This window comes from Budorcas taxicolor, chromosome 7 (genome assembly GCF_023091745.1).
Source record: "Budorcas taxicolor isolate Tak-1 chromosome 7, Takin1.1, whole genome shotgun sequence".
NCBI lineage: Eukaryota > Metazoa > Chordata > Mammalia > Artiodactyla > Bovidae > Budorcas > Budorcas taxicolor.
This window is the reverse complement of record NC_068916.1, coordinates 25,636,711-25,660,755: the sequence shown is the minus strand read 5'-3', so window position 1 is coordinate 25,660,755 and position 24,045 is coordinate 25,636,711. Positions and strand designations below refer to the sequence as shown.

At 38.7% G+C, this 24,045-nt stretch overlaps 1 protein-coding gene across 1 annotated transcript in view; it reads right to left on the bottom strand.

Moving 5' to 3' along the window:
• The window catches only part of FBN2 (fibrillin 2), a 224,383-nt gene that overhangs the window by 86,955 nt on the left and 113,383 nt on the right, over nt 1–24,045 (bottom strand). Inside the window, exons 9-16 of the mRNA XM_052644439.1 lie at nt 17,128–17,280; nt 15,291–15,524; nt 14,196–14,333; nt 11,679–11,798; nt 9,890–10,015; nt 8,934–9,056; nt 7,183–7,305; nt 1,197–1,349 (exon numbers count right to left, since the gene is read on the bottom strand). Coding sequence (XP_052500399.1) covers nt 1,197–1,349; nt 7,183–7,305; nt 8,934–9,056; nt 9,890–10,015; nt 11,679–11,798; nt 14,196–14,333; nt 15,291–15,524; nt 17,128–17,280 — 1,170 coding nt within the window. The remainder of the gene's footprint in view (nt 1–1,196; nt 1,350–7,182; nt 7,306–8,933; nt 9,057–9,889; nt 10,016–11,678; nt 11,799–14,195; nt 14,334–15,290; nt 15,525–17,127; nt 17,281–24,045) is intronic.

Sequence of the window (24,045 nt, the reverse complement as noted above, 5' to 3'; positions counted from 1 at the left end):
TGATCTAAAATGTCACCTTTATTGTATTCTATAATCCCATTTATATTTACAATTGTTCCTAGACTCATTTTATTAGTTCACTGATCCTTTTATCTAGTCTAGCTATCAATTTTTATACTTCTTTTATAATATACATAATTCACTTAGATATATTAAGATACTTCATTAACTCCTTTCTTAAATAATATGCATATTCTTTCATAATAAGCATAATTCACTTAGCTGTATTAAGATACTTCATTACCTCCTTTTTTAAAAAAATGTCATACTCAGTAATTCTTCCAGAGGGATGCTAACTGACTTTCCAAGGTTTGAACAGTCCATTTAGTATTTTTTAACAGAATTACTAGCCACTTCCTTTGCTAGAATGCATTTCTTTCATTTTCTACCTAGGAAATTCTAATTTTTTTTTTTTTGAGACCAAAGTAAGTATGCACCCTGCTTTGCAGTCTTTCCCAGTCTCCCCAGGAACTGCTCCTTCCTTTGTGCTCTCCTGGCTGCTTAGGTTTCTTTTCAAGGCAGCAATCATACTAAATTATAATTTATATATTTGCCTACCTATATTTTCAACTCTTCTTGACTTTAAAGGGAAAAAAAAACAGAGACTGTGTTTGAGTCCCTGCTGTACTTACATCTATTCAATACAGTTTTCATAAAAACATGAATAACCAGTCACAGAATAGTCAAATTAAACCATTTAATGTGCCTGTAACATCTGGTAACATTCAGAAAGAAATTTATGACTTTCTGGAACTACTGATAGATTCCTCATAGACCAAACTTCTATAGACTGCATCCTAATACCATTTTGCATAAAAATGAAAAATAAATAAAATCAGGTTCTCATGAACTTATCATAACCTTGAAAACGGTAAGTAAATTTTATGCTATTTATCTTCAGAATGATGAGAGATGAAAGACTTTTAGGCTAGCATATTCACATAAAGAATCTGGTTTAACGGTCATAATTGGATCATAAGATAAATTTTCCTATTCAGTATGTGTTCTCTTTCCCTAGAGATTGTAAGTAAATATAAGCCAGATCTTACTATATGCCTCACATATCAAGATTTGGATTTCTTTCCTTTCGTTAAAGATAGACAAAACACTTTAGAGTCGAGGTACTCTTTGACCCACTATCTAATGTTAGCTTAGATAGATTGCTTTTCAGGTACGGAACTGGCAAAGGTGTCTACCTGAGTTTTTAGCAGGGCATGGCTGGCAGGGCTCTCCAAAACCATAGTCTGGATTGGCACAGCAGCATTCAGACTTGGTCACGGCGCCGGGGAAGGGCCGCACACACACTCCCTTCTTGATCCCACCGTAGCATGTACTACGCATGTGCGTGTCTGAGGAGAAAACAATGACTTGAGATAGTGATACAGAGATAAAGAGATTTCAAAACAGAAGGCTTCTTGTAACTTAAGTGGCCAGTATATGGGAAGCTCTGGATAGCATCTGCCACTTCTCTCTTTCTTTGTATCTTCAGCATCTCATAGCATTAGGAGATCAACAAATGTTTATTGTGAGAAGAAAAGAATAAATGCACATGAACCATTTTTTTCTCCAATAATTTTTACGGGTTACACAAGCATCAATTATCCCGCTTATCCTCACAGGCCCCTCATTGACCCAGGTATATTTCCACAGCTATAAACAAGACTTAGACCTCTAATCACTGACTATACTTAATATTATTTCTATTTTAGAAGTTCTTATGAACAATGAAATGCTGTGCAGTTAGACTATCTTGCGATGACACTGTTGGTGATGAAATTTCTCTCTTCAGATTTCTGAGATAGGAAGCCTGTCTTTTCAAGCCCCAGTTCACTATTGCAGCTATGATTTCTTTCTTTATTTTGGGCTATGGTGGGTCTCCACTGCTGTGTCGGCTTTTCTCTAGTTATCGAGAGTGGGGGCTACTCTAGTCATGATGCATGGGCTTCGCATTTGCAGACGCGGAGCTTGGATTCTAGGGCGCTCGGGCTTCAGCACTTGCAGCACCGAGGCTCAACAGCTGAGGCTCCTGGGCTTCAGAGCACAGGCTCAGGAGCCGCGGTGTGTGCTTAGCTGTTCCAGGGCATGTGGGATCTTCATGGACCAGGGATCGAACCCGTGTCTCCTGCATTGGCAGGCAGCTTCTTTACCACTGAGCCACTAGGGAAACTCTGTTATGCCTATGTTTTAATCTCTGACTCTCAACAAATCCAGTTCTATAAATAATTACTGCTACTATGTGTCTTTGGTGCTGTGCCTGTTGCTTTATAGACATTATGTCATTGAACATTCAACAACTCCATAGGGTAGTGATCATTATCCACTTTTCGTAGATGAGGAAGGTGAGGTTCAGAGGCATGAAATAAGTACCTCCAAGGCCTAGACTATTCACTGCCTGAGCTGAAATTCAGACACAGGCTTGTATGGCCTCCAAAGCAATTCTTCTTTCTACTATGTCAGATTATACCCTGAAGACACATAACCTGGTTACTGTGCTCATGTAAATTCTCATAAAATACAGGACAACTTTATGAGATGGTAAATGGTAACTATTAAAAAAAAAAACAAACTCAGATCATCACACAGGCCAGAGAAGGAGTAGAGTTTTAAGCAGTCTATTATATAGTAATTCCATCAAAGAGATAACCATTATTTATAAATATTTATAATTATTAATAACTTGTTAGAAATAATTTATTTTATCTGCTTGCTATGCAAAGTACTTATGTCCTGTGATCTGGTGTTTTTTCTGGTTAAAACAATGAGATGGATGTGTGGCTGCATGAAGCAGAGATGTATGTATGCTCAAATGGAAGAGGTTTTCCCACACTGACCCTGGGGAGTAGAAGTGCTGTTCCTTTCTGCCTCTGCTATGACCTCGTTTGGGAGGGTCAGCTCTGAGTTACACACAAGTATGGGACTCAACACAATGATGAATACTTGCAAATACAACATAATTCATGACTTGCAGTAAGATTTTTGTGAGTTCTTAGGATGGTACCCCTTATCTCAAAAGGCATCACAGAATGGTCAAAGTTATTTCTGTTTTCATGCTGAGAACATAAGCCAGGGGCAATTTTTAGAAGCAAGTCAATAAAAAGCCTATGATACTCACTTCTACCTTTGATAAAAACAGTTGAGTTTTCCCTTTTCAAAGACCCCAGGCTGGAACTCTAGTTCATTTTATTCTCTTCAGTGTAGCCAAGCCAACATTCACAGTAGACAGGACTAGAGACACCGATAGCAGCAGTACCATCACGACGAGCTCACATGAATGTTTTGGTCGGTGATCAGACTTAAACCCTACGCTATGCCTTTTCCATGTGTTATCAAATTTCTCCATGTCTTTTCTTTCTTAAAGACTGGAATTGCTGAAGGATTTTCTCAGATAATTAGCATACTTTACCTTTGTATTTACCAAAGGTAAAGTATGTATGGACACAAATGCTAATTTTACTTTATTCTTCATTTTTCAGTGTCAACTTTTCTTTATAGCTCAAAGCAGCAACTCTTAAGACAACATTTAATGTAACACTACTATTCTGATTTAACAAACCAATAGTAATTGTAATAGTTTACTTATTGGGTATGTGTTATGTGCCAGACATCATTCAAGATTTATACCAATAAATCTAATATTAACCTATTTAATCCTCAAAAACAACCAGTGAGGAAAGGATGCACAGAGAGGTAATGTATCTTGCCTAAGGCCACACAACTAGTATAAAGGCAGAACGAGAGTAAAGAACAAAAATTAACCTTTTAGCTGACAGAACTGTCAAAGAGTGTTCATGAAGATGCTGAAATACTCTTAAGCTAACATAACAGGATGTTAAAAAGGAAATTTGAGCTGAAATCTCATGGTGCTAAATAACATATAACGAGGTGGATTTTGAGACTTCATCCTGAAGGAATTAGAAATGGAAAATTCGTTGCCAGGTTCTTAAACCCCTCCCAATATCCAGGATACAATTTAGAGAGAGGCAATCAAGAGTTTTTGAGGAGGATTTTTTTGGGGCAAGAGCCAGATTACAAATTGGGCATGCTTCCATCTTCACCCCTGGGCAAGAGAAAAGAGCTTCACAGGGAACAGCTTGAAGAATTTGTACCAAACTCTGTCAGGGACCCCTAGCACACAGAGGAGAGTGGCTGCTATTCCCACTGCAGAATCAAAGGACAAAGGCAAGAGCAACCTCTATTCCCTCAGTTCACAGGGCAAAGGGTGGCATGTCCTGTGGATTAGATGAGGGCCACACTAACCGGAGGCTCTAAAATGAATGCATAGAGAGGAGACGAGACACCATCAGGGACAGTCTGTCTAAAGTGGACGGCACGAAGACCTGGGGTTGGGCCAGGAGCAGCCACCAGGAGAAAAATGCAGGGTCTGCCTCTCGTCACAGGCAGGCCAAGGCCATTGACACCCTCATGAAATCACTCACGAGGAGGAGGTTGGCTTAAACTTGTGTCAAGCCCAGGAATCCTGAAGTAACCCTAGCAGAGTGCCAGCGCTTCTGCCTTCCTTCCTCCCCCCTTGTGCTCTGACTGCCCTGGTAGAGTCAGAAACATCCCAAGCTCATGAAGGTGCGAGCTTGGGAAGGGAAGTCATAACTTCACGTTCAGAATACTGACGATTATACATCACTGGACATTCTAACTGCTAAATCCAGATTGTTTTCATTGCCTCAAGCTGTCTTATAAATTTCTGCCATCTAAAAACTGTAAAGTTGGGGGTACCTAAGTTTTCCTCCTTATTAGATAAACTGCTCCCACTGAATACTTAAAAATATGTTTTGAAAGGATTGAGAAAAACAAAATACAGTTGCCTTTTGTTCATATCCTGTGAATCATGCTTCTTCAATATCCTGGTTACAACAGTAGTTTAATTTTCTGAAAATAAAAAACTCCATCTCAGTATATAGGTAAACAAAAATGAACAAACAAATGAAATCTAAAATTAAAGTGCTAACTCTAATAATAATTCATAGTAATGATTCATCTCTAACCTCAACAATCAATGCATCTAAAAGCATCTCAAAAGGCAGAAGATCTGGCATGTTAAAGGAATAGCTATATAATTTTACACACAGAACAAATGGTGTTTACATTTTAAAAAGTTTAAGTAATTACAACTGTGAAAAACTGGAGAGGGATTCCCAAAAAATTCTAATGCTTTTTCTGTATGTGGACAAGAGAATGAATATTTGTGTTTGAACACTGAATTCCTAACAACTATTCATATGTCGGTTGCTTAAAAGAAAAATCATTTCTCCCTCCAAAACTGGTTTTGAACTAATCATAGATTTCAGCAAAAGCATTCAGATAAAGGAAAAAAGCAACTGAAAATATTTTAGCCCTTTAAGCAGAAAGGAGCTACATTCTTCTAGTTACTGTATTTGAAATAGTCCTGAACGAAGTGCTGACAATCGTGTAAGCTGAAAGAAATCCTAGCCTGGATGGAGTGGATGAAACTTTAAGTGGACAGGTTATTTCCATCTGCTGTTGCTTCTTCTTCATTTTTTTTTACATAACCTTCAGAATCCAAATGGTTTGATTCCCACAGGTTAAGAATAAAGTATAACCAGCTATGTCTGAGAAAGAATTTCATTTCTCTCAAATAATACTTTTAAACCACTGAGTATGTCTGTCTTTTACTCTATGACCTGAGAAATAGATGGCGCCCAACGGCTAATTCACTTTCATGGACGTGCTTTGGAGAGAATATGGCATTCAATATATTTTCACAGCTACTCCCTCTGCTCTTGATATCATCAGGACATAATGGTTGGGTTTTTGAATGCCAAAGATATTTTCGTTTTGCCTGCCTCTTGAAAGCTGATGCCTGCTCACTCAAAGGCAGGAATTATTCCCAAGGGAGATGATGAATGGTTTCAAATAAAATATACATTCTCTCGCATACTCTTTCCTCGTTTCTATCATTACACAGCACTGAATAACTATTTAGAAACATTTCCAACTTTTGATATAAGTTGAAGTTCTAACATATAAATTATTTACATTTAAAATTTTGTTTGGGAAAAGCAGCAGACTCACAGATATAGAGAACAATCTGGTGGTTACCAGTGGGGATGGGAGGAGGGGCAACACAGGGATGGGAGAGTGGGGGATACAAACTATGGGAGTAAGACAGGCTTATGGATGTACTGCACAGCTTGAGGAATATAGCCAATATTCTGCAATAACTGCAAATGAAATTAACTGTTAAGATTGTATAAAAATAAAATTTAAAAGGCTTCCCTGGTGGCTCAGACAGTGAAGAACCTGCCTGCTGAGCAACTAACACACAGAACATGTTTTAAAAATGTTAAAGCTCAGATGACAAAAATAAATATTGTTTGGATAAAAATAAGAGTTTATTTAAATACAACTGCTATCCCTGTTTCATGTCTCACTAATTATAAAGCATGTATCCATTGTATGTAGTGTGTTGGTCTTTCACTTGTGTCCAACTCTTTGCGACCCCAGGGATTATAGCCCGCCAGGCTCCTCTATCCATGGGATTCTCCAGGCAAGAATACTGGAGTGGGTAGCCATTTCCTTCTCCAGGGGATCTTCCTGACCCAGGGATTGAACCTGGGACTCCTGCATTACAGGCAGACTCTTTACTGTCAGAGCCGCCGGAGAGACGTGGTTATCTAACAATACGAAGGACACTGGTAAAGAACAATCTTTTTTCCTTCTCTAGCATTTCTATCTCATCAGAGGCTACTGAAGGGAGCTAGTTGGGCTCTTTAAAGGTCCCTTTTTAAAAGGTGCCTTATTGAGAGATAATTCACATACAAAGAATGCACCCACTTAGAGTAAATAGATTCAATAGCTTTTAGCACATTCATAGAGTTGGACAACCGTTATTCTAGCTCATCATCTCGTAAACACCTTTACCAGTCCCCTTCTTCTCCCACCACCCTCAAACTCTCTGCTCTGAGCAACCACTCATCTGCTCAGCCTCTACAAATTAGACCTTCACAGACATTTCATGTGGAAACGAAATGTGCGTGGCTTCTTTCACTTCACACGATGTTTTCAAGCTTCCCCATGCTTTCATGTATGTTAGCATTTTGTTCGTTCCTTTATACGGCTGAATATTATTCTATTGTATAGATACACCTTTATCCCGTTTTCAAAAATCATTCGGTCATTGGGGCCATTACAGAATGTTTCACTTACCAACACACACGCGTCCGTCCACACCCACAGCCAGACCTGGGGGACAGTCACAGCGGAAGGACCCTTCATTGTTGATGCAATGCCCGTTCATGCAGATTCCTGGGGTCTGGCACTCATCAACATCTGCCCAGAGAGGGGAACACAAGCCAGGCCATTACTCTAACTTTATTACGGAGTTGACCTGTTGCCACCACTGTACACTATCAACATTTGGTTTTCAATTTTATAACTTGTGCAAGATTACACAGATGTGACAAAAAATCTTTTACACAAATGCAACTCTTTCAAACACATTTTCAGAAAGATTGAGTGAAAGTAGGTCGTTTTACCCATTAGAAGAGTATGACAAATTCCTTTTTCATTATTTATTTGGCAATTCTGTTTAATATTAAATGATATTCAACTCAAATTAGTTAAGTGAATCAAATTCTTAAAACCAAGGTAAATGTTTTTAACTAACTTTCATTTACACATACATAAAATTCCAAGATGCTGTTTTAATATTAATTCAGTCAGTTCACAGTAACAAAATAATTTGAAGTCTCTTGTAATTTTCAAAGTGCTTCAATTTATGAAACGTAACCACCATTAAATGGCTTCCCTGTAAAGGGGAACAGCCTTCAAAACACAGAGCTGCCAAATCATGAGCATTTCAAAATTTATGGATTACAGCATTTGTAATAAAAATTAATAAAAGTTTCAATAAAGCAGAACTGGTGAGATTGAGGTCATCTTTTTATGTATATTTAAGTTAGAAATGCTGAAAAAGTTACAGGCTGTAATGTAATGCTACACACTGGAACAGAATGCTAATCTCATATCCTATGATTAATCTAAGTTAGCTAACCTTGAGATGACTTTCCAGTCCTGAGTTCAATCAGCAAAGCTACAATATTTCTATTTAATAGTGAACTTCCTTTTCATGAATAGTCAAGAAACTACTTTCATTCAGAAATACAAGAATCAGTCTTGATTTTTCTCTGTCCACTGTCCCTGGAATTTCACTGACATTATAGGGTTTGGGTATGAGTATTATTTGCTATTCAGATCAATTTGTGCGACTGAAGGCAGGAAGTATTCATGGAGCTTATTCTGTCCAAAAGGAGGAAACTGGAATAAAACTTATTTTTTTAGTAGAACTACAAAATTTGTTCCATCTTATTAAATTTCAACTGTGAATATAAACATAATGTAGTCTTATTTATTTCCAAGAGTTATCTTTTGCTTAGTAAAGTTACCACTAGAGCTTGGGCTTCAAAATGGTTTTATAAACAAAACAGTTGCTAGAAATATTCGAATTACTCCTTCATGAAATCAATATAAGGCTTTTAGATATGGATACGGTAACAAATGATATGTGAATTAGCTTATGGAAAAGTTATAATGCAAAACCAGTAATGAACGACAGTGGAAAATCTAGTTCTGAGAATACAATATTTTTCTTCCTCTTTTTTTATGTAAAAAGTTGAGAGAACTTATTTCTTCATTGTCTTTTCCAGATTTGCTAGAACTAATCTGTCATTCCCTTAATTCTTCCTATGCCATTATTATTTTTGTAAAGACACTGGTGTTCCACAGACCACAAAGTATGTTTTTCTAGGAAGCTTTAGACACCTGCCGTACTGAATTACCAAGAGATGTGAATAATACAAAATCCACATGAAGAAACTGAAGTAATTCTTGCATGATTCATTCAGATAAAAAAGATGGTTTCAATCATGGTTACTTTCCTATCTCAGAGCCATACATACCAGTGCAGTAACGCCCATTTGGAGCCAAGATAAATCCTGGTTTGCAGATGCACTTGAAGCTGCCATCTTCATTAATGCACATCCCATTCAAACACATGTTGGTGGTTGTACACTCATCATGGTCTACAGAAGGAGAGAGTGACTTACACAACTGGCCTTGAGGAAACCAGTTCCCCCTCTTCCTACAAACAACTGCCAGGCATATTCTACTGCATACATGAGCCAAGTGGTCACAGACTATTTTTTCTTATGAATGCCAACCGAGTGAGAGCAAATAGTGTGGAAAACGTGAAGGACCTTTAGTGTAAGGGACATAGAAGAAAAGCATTCAGGAAATTTTGTGTGTAGTTTCTATTAGAATCACATGAATAGAGTTTTATTTTGATTACCAAAAAGTTACTATTTCTTTCATCGGATGTTTACATTGTATGAGAGAATAAAGCAACGAGAAAGCTCACTGCACATGAAATGATCTGGACTTTGATTAGTGGGTGAAATATGTGCTTCTGTGCAAACAGAATATTTCTGTGGCGTATTGGTGTTTACTACAAGGCTAGACCAGGACCACAAATTTGGAGATTTGATTATCGCATACATCAAATGTTTTTGTGCTTCCCTAGACTGGAGGTGGGTCTTTTCTGTGTTATTAGTGTTGTAACCCCAACAGCCAAAATACAGTAGGTGCTAAAAATTACAAAGAATAATTGTTACTTTAAACATATGCCACACAAGAAATTTCCAGAAGCAATGAACTATTCATTTATTATATTTCCAAAAATTCTGTCCCTTCACTTTAACAGTCTTTTGTTAAATGTATTTATATTTTACCTAAGTCATCTGAATGACTCTCATATATGTGCTGTACGAGCTTTCATGGAAATAGTCTATATGGTTCTAAATAAAAGTGTATATATCCCTTAAAAAATCTCTTGCAAGGGAGCAGGCACTTTCCATACCAACGCAGTTTTTTCCATCTGTAGTTAATTCAAAGCCAGCATTGCAAATGCACTGGAAACTTCCATCTGTGTTCACACACCGACCATTCTTACAAAGAACCCCATTCTGGATGCATTCATCAATATCTGGGGAAATTAACAATGTTAGTCTTTTAAAATAATCACAAAATCAATAAGACAATCCATGTAATATCCAGGTCATGGTGCTTCTTTAGAAAAATTTTCATCTCTCACCAGGTTTTTTTTTATTGGATAGGTAGGTATAAGCAGTTATACAGCCCTGACTTATAGTAGCTGAAGGAGGGAAGAAAAAGAAAAATGAAATGGGGTGTACAGTGAATGTAGAAGAGGGTGGACAGTGCAGCTGGAATGTAGCTGCTTCTGACACCGTGGTTGAAGACCTGAAAAGTCAGAGCAAGTGAAACTGCTTATATGTAGAATCTAAAAAAAAAAAATGGCATAAAAGAACTTATTTACAAAACAGATACAGAAAACAAACTTATGGTGACCAATGGGGTGAGGCGGGGAGGTACAAATTGGGAGATTGGAATCGACATATACACACTACTATATGTAAAACAGAAAACTCAGGGACCTACTGTGCGCTTCTCTGGTAGCTCAGCTGGTAAAGAATCCGCCTGCAATGCAGGAGACCCTGGTTCGATTCCTGGGTCGAGGAGATCTCCTGGAGAAGGGAACAGTTACCCACTCCAGTATTCTTGCCCAGAGAATTCCATGGACAGAGAAGCCTGGCAGGTTACAGTTCATGGGGGCGCAAAGAGCTGGACACAACTGAGTGACTTTCACACCACCTCACTTCACTTCAAGGACATACAGTATGGCACAGGGAACTCTACTCAATACTCGGTAATGACCTATATGAGAACAGAATCTAAAACGAGTAGATACATGTATGGTGGTGCTGATTCAGTCAGTAAGTGGTGTACAGCTCTTGTGACCCCATAGCCTGTAGTCCACCAGGCTCCTCTGTCCATGGGTTCCCATTTCCTTCCCCAGGGGATCTTTCTGACCCAGGAACCAAACCTGTGTCTGCTTCTTTACCACTGAGCCACCAGGGAAATCCAAATATACGTAAAAGTATAATTAAATCACTTTGCTGTACACTGAAACTAACACAACATTGAAAATCAACTATAGGCCATCAAAAATTAATTTTAAAAAAGACAAAGCAAGGAGCTGAATAAGAATGTAATAACTAAAGAATATCTGGATTAAAAGCAACATGACAGAAATTGCTGGAATAAAGTGATTCAAGCAACTGCCAGTGGATAAATAGGAAATGAAAAAAGGAAAAGAAGGATTATCTTCTAGAAGAATTCTGGGATGAATCAGCAGTGAGGTAGAGCATTTGGATGAGGATGGTGGGTGTAGCAGTGAAACTGCATTTAGAGCAGTCGTGATGCGGTATTGGACTATGTGTGAGGTTCAAAGGAAACAGTAGCTGAGAACAACAATAAATCTTGAACTCCGTTAATCAGAGAGCAGTAATGCTACTGATCTTACTTGGAGAAAGGAAGCTGTGATCTAGGGAAGGAAGATAAACCGGGTTTTTCTCTGACACCAGATACCACACTGCCTGTGTTACATATGCAAAAAAGTATTTATGTTTGAAGAGAGTACTTTGAGGGTGACATACAGTAAATCTGTAATAATGTAACAGCACTTATTTCATTCCATGTCTTTCTTGAATAAATTCACTTTTAACCTCCACAGCCTGGGTCACTCTATTTCATGGAACATTTTCATATGTGAAAGCAAGCTGCCTTACCAATGCATGCTTGCTTGGTAGGAGTCCGCTGGAATCCGGCGTGACATTTACAATAATAGGATCCAGGTGTGTTAACACAGTCTCCATTAGTGCAGGGATTTGATGTGCATTCATCAACATCTGTGAGCAGCGAAAGAAACCATTACAGACCGCACTCCATTTCTAGAAACGTTTGTTTAAAATGCATTTAGGCCTCCCAAATTTGAGAGAAGGCCAGTCAGTGCTAATAGTCTAAACAGCAGAGTATTTATAAAGGAATAAAAATTCCTTTCTTCAACTACAGAGGCCCATCTGGAGAGTTACAAAAATATCACCTATTGGAGAATACAAGAGAATTTGCTTTAACCAAGAAATAATGGTCTTTCAATTTGAATAATGTACAATGATCAAAAGCATGAGTTTGGGGAAGACACAGCCATGAGTTCCCAGAGGCTAGAAAATGTTTATTATCTAAGTAATCTGGGCAAGTTAATAGCCTCTTTAAGGCTTACTACAGAGTTAGAAGATTAATTAAAAGATTTTTAAAAGATACATATTTATATTACATATTGTCACTTCTATTAGTTTTTAAAAAGACAAATTATGGAATTTTTTGTTAACTCATTTATATATGTAACTATGTATCAAGGCTTGGGTAATATTTTGAAGCAAAAAACACAGGATGGGGTAAAAATGGAAATTAAGTTTTTAAAAAAAGTCTATTATATTCGGTAGTTGCTGGTTTCTCTAGGATCTTAAAACTGGCACAGGGATTTTTTTTGTATAAAACCAAGTTTTATGGAAATACTGATTCTGATCCTAAGGGTGAGAAACGTCACTGCTCTCTCTTTAAATTCTCCAAGTCTTATCAAATGCAAATTTATCACAGAATTCAAGGACTGTGCAACTGAATGACAAAGTGGACATCAAGGATTAGTTAAATCCTAGAGAAATCATGTTTGTGTTAGAAAGAGCAATGCCCACTAAGTATTATTTTGAATGCCGGTGAATTAAAGCCTGGCTGACTGGTTAGGGCATAATGATTTGCTCTTTCATAGACATAGAGAAGTCATTAGCATATATAATTTCAGCTGAATTGGTGAGCACAACAATAAAATCAATTCACAGTTTTACCATTTTTGTAAACAGATTGCTTCTTTCACAGATATTCTTAAACGAGGAACTGTACTCTACCAAACTCACCAACTTCATTAATATAAACACCTAGACTGCAAGCAATTAAACTTTCTCTGGTAACAGAGTGGGGGAAAAACACTCATAGCAAATAAAATTAAAAACAACACAGAAAAACAGGAGTAAATACTTTTTCAATTCATCCAAAGATTCCTGGCATCCAAAGATGCCTCCATTGAGACTCACATTTAAGCTTTTGGTTGACAGTTTCAGTTCACTGAGCCAAAGGAATGAAGCAAAATGAGAAAAGACAGAGTTTAGAGTGTTAGTAAGCGTATCAAGCATGACTAATGGTCTGTGCAACAGGCCATATCACCTTCAGTAGACAGTGCAGCAGGTCGTGTCCGATTCTTTGTGACCCCAAGGACTATACAGTCCATGGAATTCTCCAGGCCAAAATACTGGAGTGGTTAGCCTTTCCCTTCTCCAGGGGATCTTCCCAACCCAGGGATCCAAGCCAGGTCTCCGGCATTGCAGGCCGATTTTTTACCAGCTGAGTCACAAGGGAAGCCCCATGGTCCTAAAACTGTCCTTAAAGGATCATCAAAACTCTCTTCATTGCCAAACACAGCAGTGTTTTTGTCCTCTTTGTATTTCATTTTTTGGCTGTACTTAACTCCTCTTCTCTAGAAAGCACACCTTTTCAAGGCTTTAGTGATACATATTTTCTAGATTATTTTGCCATCTCACCAACATTATTACTAATGTTGCTAGTCCACAGGGTTCTAGCGGTTCTACCTGCTGTCTTTTAACTCCTCCTGTTTTTCAGCCTGGCTGCAATCATCACCTATATGTTGCTGACTCCTAAATTTCTAACTCAAGTCAACACTCCTCTTAGCTTTACACCTCTACAGGTCAATACCCAAGACACCTAAAATTCAACATGCCCCCCAAAGAGATTCATCAACCACTTCCTCCCAACCTCTGCCTAACAGCTCATGTTAATGATGCCACCATATATCCAGTGTTACTCAGGGACGAAGGAAGAAAAGGGAGAGGTAGAGACAGAAATCCTAACATTTAGAACCAGAAAGGACAGGGGACTCTTTTTTCTTTTTCTTTCTGGCCATGTCACGCAGTATGTAGGATCTTGGACCAAGGGATAGAACCTGCACCCCGTGCAGTGGAAGCGTGTAGTCTTAACCACTGGACAGCCTGGGAAGTCCCAGGCAGGGGATTCCTGAAATAGTCCAGCTCAGCAGTAGGGTAAGGAAGCACATGGAAGCATAAGCGCACAAGAAAGACAGCTTGGCAATTAGCTTTACTTCAAAATCCTATTCAGCCCTACTTGTAGTCTAAAAGCTATCTAAAAAACTAAGAAGAATGAAAGACTCATGAGCTTACCTATGCAATCCCCATTTGCATCCTGCTTATAACCCATGTTGCATTCACATCGGTAACTAGAGACAGTAGGTATGCAGCGTCCATTTAAACAGAGGTTAGCGTGGTGCTTACAGATATCTATTGTCTGGTTCAGAATAGCTATGAAAAATCAGAGCACAAATGACATTCCATCACTCCAACAGGCATTACTTTCTTTCAAGTCGATTTTTAAAAGGATATTTAAGTACATTATTTAGGGGTACATATCAAAAGCCCACATTATTCTGTATTTTATTAAAACTTTAATGTTGGAATTTAAAAACTATTCTTGAGACACACGGTTATAACTTGCGTTTGTTAAGTTATATATCTGGAAATTTTGCCCATAATGTCGTCTTTTTAAAATGTCAGGAATGTTCTACTGTACATTTGAATGCTTCCCACTTTTTTTTTTTGGTAACCATGCTGAATATCCAGATATATCGTAAACAGGCAATATGCCAAAAAGAACAAACATAACACTGTAAGACATCATTAAATATTATTAGCAAGAGCAGTTATTTTAAAAAAGAATGAACTTAAATGTCAAGCACGCCAATGCCAATTCTGGCTAGAAGCCCACAGTTCTCAATTTCTTAAGTTATTCAACAAAAGAGGGTGAGGAAAAGAAAAGATATTTCATTATAATATTTGTTTAGGCACAAGCAAGACATATTCAATTTATCTCAGTTGAGAAATGGTTCTGGAAAATAATTCAAGGAGTGTATGATTGAGACAGCTACAAGCAGCCAAATGAAATACACTGGAACCAAAAAGAATGCTCTTTAACGGCATCATCTGGTCTTGGAATATTACCCCACTCTCACCTCTATTTTCAAAGAGAACCTGGGTCACTCAGTCTTTTCTCCAACTTAGAAAGTTTATGGAACATAAAAATAACACTTTACTAAGACTGTTTTACTATATTATGCTTTAGACCTCGAAGTAGGTTTCTGCACACACACACACACACACACACACACACACACACACACACCTTTTGGGGAAAAGGATTAGATATTATAATATCTTTTAAAGGGGAAAACTAAAGAGTCTACACACAAAGTGAACACTCACTTAGTCCAGTGATGATGGGCCCCTGCCCCCCGGCCCCTACACCAGCTCCCCCAACGCCAGGAGAAAAGCCGTTGCCTCCAGGAATGGGGATGAAGCCTGCTCCTCCGGGGCCATAGCCATTGCCATTGCCACCTGGGGCAAAGCCATTCCCCCCAGCGCCTCCAGGTCTGGAACCAGCACTCCCTGGAATCCCTCCTATTGGAAGTCCATCCAAGCAAAGTCTGCGATATTCCTCTAAAAGAGAAGAAAGTTCTGTTAAACACAAATGGATATATTTCTGCATAATAAAGGTAATTTGTGTGTTGTAATACTGATTTTAGGTTATCTATGCTTCATGATATGAATAAGTCAGTTATTAGTTTGATAAATGTTTTCAATGCTAGCAGTAGCAGGAAAAATATGGGTGCTTCAGGAAAAAATGGAAATCTGTAAGCCGTATTTTAACTGAGTTGCATACCCAAAGAATTGTCTATACGTACACTTTGATTTTATGTCTCTAAGTGCAACTCATAAAATTCCAGATATGACTTGCATTTGCAAGAAATTCACTTGAATGGATGGATATTAAACCTTTAAGCAATTCATTCTATATTTGGTTTTACTTAAATCTCCATCAGTATCACACCTACACATTTTCCCTCTTTTCTTTTTTTAAGGGATTAATATAATTTAGAATAATTTTTTTTTTCTAATGTGGACTCTTAACAGAATACAGCATTTAATAAGCTTTTAAATCTGCTAATTGTTTGTCCAAGTATCAAAGTTGAGGGAAAAACATATAATTGCCTTATTTTCTTAACTGTTCTAAGAATTAGGGCACCATATAAGAAGAAATGAAAACTGTTTAACTCAAGTAATTGTTTGAGTATTAATATGACTAGGGTGATGAGTTTTCAAAATTATACACTATGCATTATCTCTGGTTTTAAAAAATTTTACTACTCAATTTTGGAATTACAAGGATTAGAAATTTAGAAAGAAAGGCCCTTATTTTTTTTCCTCCATAACAGAACATACAGATGTGTATGTTTATAAGCATATTTCAAAAAGCTGAATTATTTTTCATACTTATAACATGGAGGCAATGTAATAACATATTATCAATATACTTTTATGTGATGAACACTACACTTTACTATGCATGTTATATTAACAAGAGGAACTACTTCTCGTTCATCTTAGAGTAATTTTCTGGTATAGCCTCAGCTACATGGCAGTTAATATAGCAAAGTGAATGACAGTGAATTCTGAAGACAAAAGTCAGTGTATTCTGAATTTTCAAGGTCATTAGAAAAGGTAGTAAATATCTCTTAAGGAGTGGAGCACAATAAGCTGCTGCTGCTGCTGCTAAGTCGCTTCAGTCGTGTCTGACTCTGTGTGACCCCATAGATGGCAGCCCACCAGGCTCCCCCGTCCCCGGGATTCTCCAGGCAAGAACACTGGAGTGGGTTGCCATTTTCTTCTCCAAACAATAAGCTGAGGGTATGCCTAAAATAAAATAAATGCAGGCCAAACTTTATTACTCCAGCTTCAAATGGAAGGTTAGGTTCTAAAACTGAACTTACATACCGACATTCAAAATAATTATTAAAATTCTTGCTTAAAGTTAATACATGATCGGTGGTTAGGGTTTTTTCTAATATTAACAAAAAGAATAGAAGGAAGACTGATCCCAATAAACAACGTCACCCTAACCCCCACAAAAGTCACCCAAGTCCTGAAGACACTAAAAGGAAGGCAAAGATGATCTGTCTTTAAGGAAAACACGAAAGCACATTCTGGTCACTAATTTTCCTGCCATGGCATGTCCTGAGCACATGAGCAGCCAACAGCTCACCAGAGCCTCTGACGGGACAGGCTTCAGGAATGGTTCCGATGCCCCAGCAGCGGCCGGGCTCACAGCAGCACTGCATTCTGGTCATCCTGCCCGGAAGCTCCTGTGCACAGCGGCCGTTCACCAGGCCCGAGAAACATGTGCCTGTTCTCTGATCTAAACACGGGAAAAGAAAATAGAAGACACGACAGAATTACCCTGAGTCCTCACATCATTTATTGTACACGTTAGGAGATGCTAAGTTAAGGGGATTAATTTACTTAATTTCTATTACAGCTCATTCTTTCCATTTCTATCACATGTATTCATGCTTTTGTCTATTTACTCACTGAGCACCTGTGCCACGCCATACCCCAGGTATACAAAAAAGACAGGCATGAAGCAGCTATGAGCCCACACGCAGGAAGAAGCCACACCCAGACAGACGCAGAGCTCAAATGAGGGAAAGCGACAAACCCATCTCAGCCTGGACCAGTCAGTCAGTCACCCAGCAGATCTGCAGATGTATACTGTTGTTCACTACAGAAATTTTATGGTTATTTATTACACAGCAATACAAAACTGTCGCAGGTGCTATTTTAGAAAGACTGATCAGAACAGCTCCTTTGAGGCAGTGACATCTGAGCAGACTTTAATAAGGGGAGAGCACGAGCCACACAAGTAACCTGAAAGAAGAGAAGTTCAAAGAGAAAGAAGAAGATGTGTTTCACGTGCGTGAAAAACGAGGAGTCAGTGTGACTGGACAAGAGAAGGCAGGAGGGAGGTGGAAGATTCTGAGCCTAGAGGCATACAGAGGGCAAGGGCATGTACAGCCCCCAAAACCACGAGGGAAGTACTTTCTGATTTTATCTGGCGCGCCAAAAAGAGCCAGTCCAGTTTCACTACATATTATTTAACTTTTAACAAGATGCTTCCAAGAAGTTCTGTCCGTGACCACAAGAAGAAACACATACCACAACCATCAGGAGCTACACGTCACTGATGCAGACGAAACTATTAACTATAAATAATGCCATTAATAAGGAAGGCCTAATTTTTTTACACCAGATACTGAGTTTTAAAATAAATATATTATTTCCTTGAATGGTCCAAAGCTTACCTCAGGTTGCTTCCATGCTATTGTTAAATAAAAAAAAATTGGCTTTAGTTCGGTATTATTCCATGTAAGAATCAGAATCCCTATCAGTCCCCAAAAGAAACCCAGTATGTCCAAGAGAAAGTACATAATTCGACTCATGCAGGCTTACTTAAAGGCACTGCAGACACTTGAAAAAATCACGATTTTTAAAAAAATTCATTTATTTTCAGTTTAGTTCAGTTCAGTCGCTCAGTCATGTCCAACTCTTTGCGACCCCATGAATCGTGGCACGCCAGGCCTCCCTGTCCATCACCAACTCCCAGAGTTCACTCAGACTCACGCCCATCGAGTCTGTGATGCCATCCAGCCATCTCATCCTCTGTCGTCCCCTTCTCCTCCTGCCCCCAATCCCTCCCAGCATCAGAGTCTTTTCCAATGAGTCAACTCTTTGCATGAGGCAGCCAAAGTATTGGAGTTTCAGCTTTAGCATCATTCCTTTCAAAGAAATCCCAAGGCTGATCTCCTTCAGAATGGACAGGTTGGATCTCCTTGCAGTCCTATTTATTTTAATTGGAGGCTAATTACTTTACAATATTGCAGTGGTTTTTGCCATACATTGACATGAATCAGCCATGGGTGTACATCTGTTCCCCATCCTGAACCCCCCTCCCACCTCCCTCCCCATCCCATCTCTCAGGGTCATCCCACTGCACCAGCCCTGAGCACCCTGTCTCATGCATCGAACCTGGACTGGTGATCTATTTCACATATGATAATATACATGTTTCAATGCTATTCTCTCAAGTCATCCCACCCTCGCCTTCTCCCCCAGAGTCCAAAAGACTGTTCTATACATCTGTGTCTCTTTTGCTGTCTCACATATAGGGTCATCATTACCATCTTTCTAAATTTGATATGTATGCGTTAGTATCCTGTATTGGTATTTTTCTTTCTGACTTACTTCACTGTATATAATAGGCTCCAGTCTCATCCACCTCATTAGAACTGATTCAAATGTATTCTTTTTAATGGCTGAGTAATATTCCATTGTGTATACATACCACAGCTTTCTTATCCATTCGTCTGCCAATGGACATCTAGGTTGCTTCCATGTCCTGGCTATGATAAACAGTGCTGTGATGAACATTGGGGTACATGTGTCTCTTTCAATTCTGGTTTCCTTGGTGTGTATGCCCAGCAGTGGGATTGCTGGGCACCAGTTGGGTGTGGACAGGCTGTCTGTCATTGGGAATAATTTCACAGGTAGATTTCGACTCCCAAGAATGATCCAGGAAAATTGTTTTTAGAATATTCATTTCAGAAGCCTAAAGTAGTATATTCTTAAATTTACTTGATTTACTCCTCACGAATAGGATGAGAATTAAGATAGGGAACTTCTAAACTCTTCACAGTAACCACCGTCACAAAATACATTCAGTGCTACACAGTATGCTGAACGTACTTGTCTCTTCAAGGATCTCTGAGGAGGAGGTTGAACCATAAGATTTGGAAAGAAAAAGAAGAGAGTCATGGCCTTGAGACAGGATACCTAGGTTTACAGTAAAAAATTCTTAATTGTTTTATTCTGTAACCATATCTATCTACCTACTTCTTATTCATGAAATAGGGTTAATGGAAGGATTAAACAAAACAATATATGCTCTGTTTCCAGTAGAACAATGTATTAGATACCCTGAGTATCCCTCCCAATGGAAACATTCTTAATAAAATATGAAAAACTACTTTAAAAAATCATCTCACTGACATGAAAAAGGGGAAAAACTGCATCTTGAAGTGAAACCAAGAATCTTTGGAGGTTAAGTGCACACCTAGGTTTCAGCTTTTTGGCTTCTATAAACTCTGGAGACTCTGGTTTTCAACTCTTGATAGTTTTACAGGGGCCAGAACCTAAGAGATAAAAGCCCAGATTCATCTCTCTAATACAAAATGAACCAGGACACTCCCTCATAAAGTAGGGGTCCCAAGCAGCTATATCCTTGTTATATGGCTAATGCAGAGAAAAGCAGCTAAGAGACTTGCCTGTTTCTACCTTCATGCTGGATGGAGGAAAAAAAAAAAAAAGACTTTCCCTAAGAATGTGAAACCACAAGCTCTTTCTCACATAGACGACTTTGTTGTCAAAATATTAGGTTTGTGTTCTGAAAATTTCAAAGGAGGAGTATTGCATAAAGAGGTCTCCAGGTAGGGATATTCAAAGTACCTCACAAAAACCAACACAACTGAGGACTTAATACTGACATAGGTCTCAAAGAATTTCCACATATAAAGTTTCAGGAAAAAAGGAGTAGATAACAGAAAAGTAACTGAAGAAGCAAGTAAATCAATAACACATAGGGAAACAAGGCTCAATGAACAAAGGTTAGCTGAATAAATAACAGATACTGGAATGGTCAGATCAACTGGAGGAAAGATGTAAGCGTCTGAATGCAGAGTTCCAGAGAATAGCAAGAAGAGATAAGACAGCCTTCTTCAGTGATCAATCAATGCAAAGAAATAGACGAAAAGAACACAATGGGAAAGACTAGAGATCTCTTCAAGAAAATTAGAGATACCAAGGGAACATTTCATGCAAAGGGGGGCACAATAAAGGACAGAAATGGTATGGACCTAACAGAAGCAGAAGATAAGAAGAGGTGGCAAGAATACACAGAAGAACTGTACAAAAAAGATCTTCATGACCCAGATAATCATGATGCTGTAATCTCTAATCTAGAGCCAGACATCCTGGAATGTGCAGTCAAGTGGGCCTTAGAAAGCATCACTATGAACAAAGCTAGCGGAGGTGATGGAATTCCAGTTGAGCTGTTTCAAATCCTGAAAGATGATGCTGTGAAAGTGCTGCACTCAATATGCCAGCAAATTTGGAACTCAGCAGTGGCCACAGGACTGGAAAAGGTCAGTTTTCATTCCAATTCCAAAGAAAGGCAATGCCAAAGAATGCTCAAACTACCACACAAGTGCACTCATCTCACATGCTACTAAAGTAATGCTCAAAATTCTCCAAGCCAGGCTTCAGCAATATGTGAACTGTGAACTTCCTGATGTTGAAGCTGGTTTTAGAAAAGGCAGAGGAACCAGAGATCAAATTGCCAACATCTGCTGGATCATGGAAAAAGCAAGAGAGTTCCAGAAAAACATGTGTTTCTGCTTTACTGACTATGCCAAAGCCTTTGACTGTGTGGATCACAATCAACTGTGGAAAATTCTAAAAGAGATGGAACACCTGAGCTGCCTCTTGAGAAACCTGTATGCAGGTCAGGAAGCAACAGTTAGAACTGGACATGGAACAACGGACTGGTTCCAAATAGGAAAAGGAGTACGTCAAGGCTGTATATTGTCACCCTGCTTATTTAACTTCTATGCAGAGTACATCATGAGAAACGCTGGACTGGAAGAAACACAAGCTGGAATCAAGATTGCCAGGAGAAATATCCATAACCTCAGATATGCAGATGACACCACCCTTATGGCAGAAAGTGAAGAGGAACTAAAAAGCCTCTTGATGAAAGTGAAAGTGGAGAGTGAAAAAGTTGGCTTAAAGGTCAACATTCAGAAAACGAAGATCATGGCATCTGGTCCCATCACTTCATGGCAAATAGATGGGGAAACAGTGGAAACAGTGTCAGACTTCATTTTGTGGGGCTCCAAAATCACTGCTGATGGTGACTGCAGCCATGAAATTTAAAGACGTTTACACCTTGGAAGAAAAGTTATGAGCACCCTAGATAGTATATTCAAAAGCAGAGACATTACTTTGCCAACTAAGGTCCTTCTAGTCAAGGCTATGGTTTTTCCAGTGGTCATGTATGGATGTGAGAGTTGGACTGTGAAGAAGGCTGAGCGCCGAAGAATTGATGCTTTTGAACTGCGGTGTTGGAGAAGACTCTTGTGAGTCCCTTGGACTGCAAGGAGATCCAACCAGTCCATTCTAAAGGAGATCAGTCCTTGGTGTTCATTGGAGGGAATGATGCTAAAGCTGAAACTCCAGTACTTTGGCCACCTCATGCGAAGAGTTGACTCATTGGAAAAGACTCTGACGCTGGGAGGGATTGGGGGCAGGAGGAGAAGGGGACGACAGAGGATGAGATGGCTGAATGGCATCACTGATTCGATGGGCGTGAGTCTGAGTGAACTCTGGGAGTTGGTGATGGACAGGGAGTCCTGGTGTGCTGCAATTCACAGGGTCACAAAGAGTCGGACATGACTGAGTGACTGAACTGAACTGAATGATATTTCATTATATATTAATAACTAAATAACCTTTGATCCATTTAAGCAATGAAAAAACTAAAAATATGAACAGAGAAAACAAGTCCACAAACAATGAAAGAACAGACTTAAAAACACTGAATGAAATGTCTATAAATAAAACAATCATAACTGAAATGAAACACTTAGTGACTATATTAAGCGGTGTACTGCACATAGCACAGTTAATGGACATGAGTTTGAGTAAGCTCCAGGAGTTAGTGATGGACAGGGAAGCCTGGTGTGCTGTGGTCCATGGGGTCGCAAAGAGTTGGACACGACTGAGCAACTGAAGTAACTAACTAACTAACTACACACAGATGAAGAGAGAATTCCTGAGCTGGAAAAAATAGCTGAATATATCATGGTAGCGTAGTTCAGAGTCAAAGAGAGAGAAAATCTTAGAAAGAGATTAAGAACTATGGGGGTGAGTGTGAAAAGGTAATTTACATCTAATAAGACTAATAAGAGTATTAGAAAGTGTCAAAAGCAGACAGTAGGCGGAGAGGCCATAGTGAACAGATATTAGTTTACAATTTTCTAATGATGTTGCAAGATAAGTTCAGATCCAGGTAGTCCAATAAATCCAAAGTGCTGCTGCTAAGTCACTTCAGTCATGTCTGACTCTGTGCGATCCCATAGACGGCAGCCCACCAGGCTCCCCCGTCCCTGGGATTCTCCAGGCAAGAACACTGGAGTGGGTTGCCATTTCCTTCTCCAAGGTAGGAAAGTGAAAAGTGAAAGTGAAATCACTCAGTTGTGTCCAACTCTTTGCGACCCCATGGACTGCAGCCTACCAGGCTCCTCCGCCATGGGATTTTCCAGGCAAGAGTACTGGAGTGGGGTGCCATTGCCTTCTCCGAAATCCAAAGTGGGAAAACTAAAAAGAAATCCAGAGTTCACACCACATCACTCTGAAACTGCAGAACAACAAAGAAAATGTGAAGATCTTAAAAATAGCTAGAAAAAATATATAGATTACAGTGGATGCTAGAACACAACAGAATATTATCTCCTGTATGCTGTGACAAAAATAACTGTCAACCTAAAATTCTGTACCCCAAGAAACCATCTTCCAGAGGGAAATAAATTAAGGCCATTTTCACGAAACATAAACTGAATTTTCTACAAAAAGTTTCTTGCCAAAGTAAATTTTAGAAGAGGTGTTTTAGGTAAAAGGGAAAATAATTTCAGTGGCAGGTTTGAAATATATGAATAAATAAAGAGGGAAAACACTGTTAAGATACATACACAAGTAATAAAACATCAAACAATAATAATAATAATGATTAATCTGTTGCAAATGGGGAGTGGAAATTGGTTGGACTTTTTTACCTTGGAAGGGGGAGATCAAAGTGTAACCATTCTAATATTCTTTTACTGTTTATATGTGGGTAAAAATACAGACAATTTTAGGCTTTAAGTTATTATATATGTATCCTCAAAGAGCCAGGATAATCACCAAAACCAGAGAAATAAAGTACATATTTCTAAACAATAGATGAAAAAGAATGAGCTGCGGAAGAATGGAAAGAGGGAATGAAAGGACAAAAGCCACAATAAATCTAAAAAAA